General features: G+C 44.6%; 1 protein-coding gene across 2 annotated transcripts in view; it reads left to right on the top strand.

The window, feature by feature from the left end:
- Positions 1-690: 690 nt before the first annotated feature.
- AKAP4 (A-kinase anchoring protein 4) overlaps positions 691-7,456 on the top strand; it is a 16,020-nt gene continuing 9,254 nt past the window's right edge. The window contains exons 1-2 of one of the 2 annotated variants that reach the window (XM_007668285.3): positions 691-878; positions 6,479-6,574. In XM_007668285.3, the coding sequence (XP_007666475.1) occupies positions 6,479-6,574 (96 nt within the window). In that variant the 5' untranslated portion in view covers positions 691-878. Of the gene's footprint in view, positions 879-4,299; positions 4,436-6,478; positions 6,575-7,456 lie in introns of those variants that run through there. The other variant, XM_001509743.6, reaches the window with a different exon arrangement.

Genomic DNA, 7,456 nt, shown 5'->3' with positions numbered 1-7,456 from the left:
CAGTCTAAATCTTCTTCAGTGGGAGTTACTGGATTGTGAGGCAATCCCTTGACTATTTTAAAGCCTCTAGATTGAAAGGTCGTTGTAGGCAGGAAATGTATTCCCGTTTATTGTTACATTGTACTCTCACTGTACTCTCCCAAGCGCTTAGTACAGTCCTCTGCTCACAGTAAACATTCAATATATTGGACTGAGTGGTTGAATGAGGTGGAGTTATTTGAATAGAGAGCTATTTCTTTGGAAAATACATCCTAGGTAAAGACAGCACTGCCTGAGCCATGAGAGAACGAATAACTAAACATAAAGTCCATTTTCCTAACTGACCAAAAGGATCTGGATTCTAATCCCTGCTCCTCCACTTGTCTGCCAGGTGACCTCGGGCAAGTTACTTCATTTGTCTGGGCCTCAGTTCCCTCATCTGTAAAATGGGGATTAAGTCTGTGAGCCCCAAGTGGAACAGGGACCGTGTCCAACCTGAATTGCTCCTATCCACCTCTGCGCTTAGAATAGTAGCTGGGATGTAGTAAGTGCTTAAGAAGTACTGCAATTATTATTACTATATGTGACATTCATTTTAATTCATCTGAATTAAAGGGGGCAAGGCAGTGATGTCACACTCATGGGGGTTGGTTGGGCCCCTCAGAGCAGCCACCCCCCTCTTCTTTGTGATGTCACTGTAGCTATAGAGACAGCGATGCACTGATGTCAGTGTAAGTAAAGATTCTGGTGCCAGCTGGCCTTTGGGCCATTAGGAGGGTATGGAGGGTTGAAGGAGGAAGCAACATCTCAAGTCAACCTGGCAGGGTCACCTCAGCAGCCAAATTGACAAGAAGATTATCCTGCGGTCCCGAGCAGAATCCTCCAGTGACATTGGAAAGGTAGGAGAAGTTGGCTGGCTTCTTTGGTTTCATGAGAAGCTTTGACTAACTCGGACCCTAACTCCCCAATTCATATTTTCCCAACTGTAATCGGGAAGAGTTTTCTCCCATTTCCTCAGCTCGGACCCAAAGATTCCTGGGCCGCATCGACTCCCACAGGGGTGTCTGCTGAAATTATTTTGTTGGCAAAATTTTGGTAATTCTCCCTAAGGATAGAACTTATCCTCCTGGGAGTACAGCGTGGCTCAGTGGAAAGAGCCCTTGGGAGTCAGAGGTCATGGGTTCAAATCCCAGTTCAGCTGCTTGCCAGCTGTGTGACCTTGGACAAGTCACTTAGCTTCTCTGTGCCTCAGTTCCCTCATCTGTAAAATGGGGGTGAAGACTGTGAGCCCCACGTGGGACAACCTGATCACCTTGTATCCTCCCCAGAGCTTAGAACAGTGCTTTGCACATAGTAAGCACTTAACAAATGCCATAATTAATTAATTAATGAACTGGAGTAGAAATCCCTTGTAGACTGTAAGCTCTTTGTGGGAAGGGATCGTGTACAATATACAATAATATAATAATAATATACAAAAATACAAGAGTATTTTTTTGAATGGTATTTATTAAGCGCTTACTATGTGCCGGGCACTGTTGTAAGCACCGAGGTAAATAGAAAATTATCAGGTTCTCCCCCTCTACACTGTTCTCCTCCACTAAACTCTTCTCCCACTCTAGACTGTAAGCTCACTGTGGGCAGGAAATGTGTCTGTTTATTGTTATTGTGCTCTCCCAAGCACTTAGTGTAGTGCTCTGCACATAGTAAGCACTCAATAAATTCAATCAAATGAATGAATGAAAGGTCAGACACAGCCCATTTCCCACATGGGGCTCACAGTCTTGATCCCCATTTTATAGATGAGGTAACCGAGGCACAGAGAAGTGAAGTGTCTCGCCCAAGGTCACACAGCAGACAAGTGGCAGAGATGGAAATAGAACCCAGGTTCTTCTGACTCGCAGGCCCGTGCTCTTACCTCTGGGCAAAGCTGCTTCTCATTGTATTATACTGTACTTTCCCCAGCACTTAGTACAGTGCTATACATACAGTAAGTACTCAATAAATACGATTGATTGCTGGATTGTATTCTTGGTAATAGTATTTAATAAGCATCCACTGTGTGCCAAACTTGGTGCTAAAATACTTGGCCAAATTACAGAGATGAAAACTGGACCATGATCCTTGGCCTTCCAGGGGCTCACATTCTAATGCCTGAAGGAGAAACTCTACAAACATCCTAAAAAGAATTAATTTAAATAATTAAGAGAGTGTGCGCCTGACATAGATCTATTTGTGATGAGACTGGCAGTTTAGAAAAAAACCTACCTGAAAATGAATTTTCTGGAGAGATGAATAATTTGATGTTACCATAAATTTCACTTCGAGTCCACCTAAGCCACCACCTTCAAATCTATAGAGTCCTAGTTTATTTTTTTTTAATGGTGTTTGTTAAGTACTTTCTGTGTATCAAACACTATTTTAGGTTCTGGGATAAAGACTAGTTAATTAGACTGGACACAGACGCTGTCCCACATAGGACTCCCAATCTAATTAGGAGGGAGAACTGAGGCCCAGAGAAGTTAAGTGACTTGCTCAAGGCCACACAGCAAGCATTTGGGGCAGCTGGGATTAGAGCCTAAACTCTCTGCTTCCGAAGGCCTGTCCTTTTGCTATAAGGCCTTATTGATTCTCAAGAGATTTGGGGTCAAGTTGAGATGTGGAGAGATAATAATAATAATAACAATGTTGGTATTTGTTAAGCGCTTACTATATGCCGAGCACTGTTCTAAGTGCTGGCGTAGATACAGGGTAATCAGGTTGTCCCTCGTGAGGCTCACAGTCTTCATCCTCATTTTACAGATGAGGTAACTGAGGCACCGAGAAGTTAAATGACTTGCCCGAAGTCACACAGCTGACAGGTGGCCGAGCTGGATTAGAACCCATGACCTCTGACTCCTAAACCCGTGCTCTGTCCACTGAGCCAAGCTAAATAGTGTGGCCTAATGGCTAGAGCACAGGCCTAGGATTGAGAAGGACCTGGGTTCTAATCCCTAATCTGCCACTTGTCTGCTGTGTGACCTTGGGCAAATCACTTAACTTCTCTGGACCTCAGTTACCTCATCTGAAAAATGGGGGTTAAGATTGCAAGTCCCACGTGGGACCTGATAACCTTGTATAATAATAATAATAATGATGGCATTTGTTAAGCGCTTACTATGTGCTTTGCTTTTTATGCGCTGGGGAGGATACAAGGTGATCAGGTTGTCCCACAGGGGAGTCACAGTCTTAATGCCCATTTTACAGTTGAGGGAACTGAGGCACAGAGAAGTTAAGTGACTTGCCCAAATCTACCCCAGCGCTTAGTTCAGTGCCTGGTACATAGTAAGCGTTTATCGAATACCATTTAAAAAAAACAAAAACTTTGTAGTGTGCTTTGGAAGGACAGTACAAGCAGCTAGTGTCAACTAGAGTCAACTGGAGTGCCAATTAAGAGTCAAAGACCCTCTCTCTGAGAGTCACTGTTTTCTTCACCTGAGCTGGTGGGTTAATGGTGTAACAGTTACGTGAATATCTATAAATATATTATAAATGATTGATATTAATGTCTTTCTCCCCCTCTAGACTGTAAACTTGTTCTGGGCAGGGAAAGTATTGACCAATTTTATTGTATTGTACTCTCCCATGCGCTTAGTACAGTGCTCTTAGTTCTGTGACTGTATTTGGACCGGTAAACTTTGGGCATCGGATATCTGTCCTACAACCCATAGCCCCTATGTACCGATCTTTACACTATATATTATGAATTATTTACCTATAATATTGTCTGTCTCCCCCTCTAGACTGTAAGCTCCTTGTGGGCAGGGAGTGTGTCTGTCAACTCTGTTGTACCATGCTCTCCAAAGTGCTCAGTACAGTGCTCTGTACATGGTAAGCGCTCAATAAATATCAGTCAATCATATTTATTGTGTGCTTACGGTGTACAGAGCACTGTACTAAGCGCTTGGGAGAGTACAGTGTGACAATATAACAGATACATTCCCTGCCCACAACGAGTTTACAGTCCAGGGGATTGATTAACTGATTGCTCTGCACAAAGTAAGCATTCAGTTAATACCGTTGATGAAGAGTGGGCTACGATTCATTCATTCCCTCAATCAAATTTATTGAGCGCTTACAGTGTGCAGAGCACTGTACTAAGAGCTCAGGAAAGTACAATATAACAAAAACCAGACAGATTCTCTGCCCTCAGTGTGAGAGACCCCAAGCCTACGCTAAGCCTTGCCCGTCTCCCCGGGCTGAGGTGGCATTGTGACCCAACAAGAGCTGATGTCAGTCACAGAGTGAACAGCCCCAGAGAGAGAGATGGATAGCCAGTCCCGTCCAGCTGACGGAGGTGGCAAGCAGCTGCAGGTGCCCTAAGGCCTTGGCACCGCCCAGTTCCATCTAAGGGGCACAGCTCCTTGGGGGGGGGGCTCATCTTCCCACAGGACTCCAGAAGAACCCCCTGCCAAAGGTAAGGAGGCCCAGGCTTCCGGTCTGAGAGATTCTTTAGATTTCCACTCGGAGAGAGAGCGAGAAGGGGATTTAAGAAGAGAATCCCAGAAACTCAGGGTTTGATCCCTGAGGAAACTGTAGCGATAAGGGAATCTCATTTGGAGGATGTCAGTATGCAAAGAGAAAAGTCAGGCAATGACGTTGCACTCAATTAAAAACGTAATCAAAGAATTCCACCAGCTGGGTTCCGCTATTAAACTAAGAGTCTGTCACTTCCCGGTGGGTGCCCCACCGTCACCGAAATCAATCTGGGCTTTCTGATATGTCCAAGAAGTAGGATGATTTACTCTCAGGCTAAAATTCAGGCCAGCGTGTACTTTGATTCCATAGTTCTGCCCTGTGTGATAAGGGGTTTTTAGGCTTGCTTTTTTTGGGTGTGGAAAAAAAAGTCAAACTTCGAATCACTGAACCTGATTAATGATCCTAAAAGAGCAGAGGCTATCTCACTTATGTTTGGATCAGATTCCTCAGCATTCAAAGCTCCTTCTTCTACGCCTTTCCCTATGGAATCCTACAATATTTGGAATTGTAACCTAGGGCCTTATAGGTTATTTGCCAGACTGTGCAAGATTAGTGACATCAGCCTCGTGTGCTGTTGTTTTTTCCCCCCTGGTGAATTTTTCTCTATGATAGTTGCTGATCCGTGTGCTTCATTTGGCAAATCTTGCTTTCCTAAGGGAGCAAAAAGAGCCCTGCTAAGAGGGGTTTGGAGGACAGAGATACAATGTTCTTCTGTCACAATAGGAATTTTCCTTGCACCAGAGATGAGACGATCAAGGTCCAACCATCGCTAACTTTTGCTTGGTGGCAGAGGTCACATGACTATATCCCAAACAGTTAATGGCTGCCTTGAGAGAGGGCCTTAAATTCATTCATTTCATTCAATTGTATTTATTGAGTGCTTATTGTGTGCAAAGCACTGTACTAAGACCTTGGGACGATACCATATAACAATAAACAGACACATTCTTGAAGTTAAAAACTGGCACATCCACCTCCCCACTTCTTTCGGTCCCTCCATTTTGGGATTGATAACTCCCCCCACTTTCCCCCTTTCTCCAAAATGAATATCTGGTGGTTGGACCCATATCTCCTATGGCCTTTTCCTCATGTCGACTTGCCGGTCACACTTAAAGCCAGGATATCCAGAGTCACCGTGAAGAAATGAAGACCAATATAGGGGACAAATGAGGTCATAGAGTGAATAACAGTCCTCCGATAATAATTCGTAGTGCCCACTAATTGGTCACCCAATCCTCTTGGGGCAAAGCCTTTGAAAAAATAAGTTAATAAACACCAGTGTTTTTTAAGTTGAAGGTCTCTAGGCAATTAAGAGCTTAAAGTTATAACTTGGACTAGCAGATAGAGCACGGGCCTGGGAGTCGAAGGACCTGGGTTCCAATTTCGACTCTGTCACTGTCTGCTGTGTGACCTTGGGCAAGTCACTTAGCATCTCTGGGCCTCAGTTACCTCATTTGTAAAATGGGGATTAAGACTGTGAGCTCCATGAGGGACGGAGACTGTGTCCAGCCTGATTAGCTTGTCCCTACCCCAGCGCTTAGCTTAGTGCCTGGCACAGAGTAAGCACTTCACATGTACCATAAGAATAAAAGTTACATGGAAAATGACATTTTAAAATGGAGCTTTTATTCTTTTGATTGCTGAGTCGTCTAGTGGTCATGCAAGAGAGCTGCTTCTCCAGATGGCCAAAATGGAAGAACCGCCGGGAAAAAAAAAACCTTCCATGCCTTAATCTTCACAGATTAAACAGCCATACAAATGACTCAGTTACCTTGCAGCTTGTTGAACATCAGTTTGTCAGATGAAGATATTTAAGTTGATATTTGGGAGAACTTAACCTGACCACCCAGATTTTTGGAATCCATATCTTTTTGCCTGGCCATTTAGTCGCTGCTTCCTCTACTTGCAAGCATAAAGGCCCTTCCTTCTTCCTCTTCCATCATCTTTTTGACCTTTCTTCCTCCTCCCTTTCCTCCTCCAGATGGCTGACGACATTGACTGGTTACACAGCCGTAGGGGAGTGTGTAAGGTAGACCTCTACAGCCCCACCGGACAACAAGACCAAGACCGTAAAGTGGTAAGAGAGGAATGATGAGAGGAGCATTCCTCAGCTCCCAGGCTTCAGTCCCCCCCATCCCTGGGAGAAGAGGGTGGAGGCTCAGCTGAGATGTCCAGGTTCGGGGAGGAAAGGGCTGGTATTAAAAAATAAATATATTAAAAATCCACTCTGGCAGGCCCCAGGGATACCTGTGAGGTGGTTGGGAGTGGTCGTTTGTCTGTGCGTTATTCTTCTGTGCCTTATGAAACTGTCAGACTGTTCTCTCAACAAGCTCTTCTTTCCGAGGAAGGTTACAGGCTCTACGTAGGTAACAGCATCTAGCAAAGGGTTGGTAGGTGGGAGGAGAAGGAGAGGGAAGGGAAGCATTTTGGGGTTTTTTTTAGTGGGGGAAATGGAAAGGGGAGGAGCTGTGGTTGCCTAGCAACCATCTCCCCTAGCATTCTCTTAAGACAAAATAATGCCCACTCCCATGATTGAAGTATTCATCAACCTCAGAACTTCTAGGGAACTTTGCTATTTCCGTTGAAGAATTCCCACTTAATCTTCTTAACAACAACAACTTCAACTGTAGCATATAAGCGCTTACCATGTGCCACTCACTGTACTAAGTACTGGGGGGTAAAAATAATCAGATCAGGCATGGCTCCCGTCCCAAGATAATCGGATCAGGCTCACAATCTCAGTAGGAGAAAGAACAGGCTTGGAATCCTCATTTTTACAGATGAGCATACTGAGGCCCAGAGAAGTTGTGACTTTGCTCAAGGTCACACGGCAGGCAAATAGCAAAGCCAGGATTAGAATCCAGGTTCTAGAGAAGCAGCATGGCCTAATGGATAGAGCAGGCACTGGGAGTCAGAAGGACCTGGGTTCTAATCCTGACTCTGCCACTTGCGTGCTGTG

Source organism: Ornithorhynchus anatinus, chromosome 6 (assembly GCF_004115215.2).
Source record: "Ornithorhynchus anatinus isolate Pmale09 chromosome 6, mOrnAna1.pri.v4, whole genome shotgun sequence".
NCBI lineage: Eukaryota > Metazoa > Chordata > Mammalia > Monotremata > Ornithorhynchidae > Ornithorhynchus > Ornithorhynchus anatinus.
The sequence above is the reverse complement of the archived record's forward strand: the minus strand, read 5'-3'. Positions and strand labels throughout refer to the sequence as shown.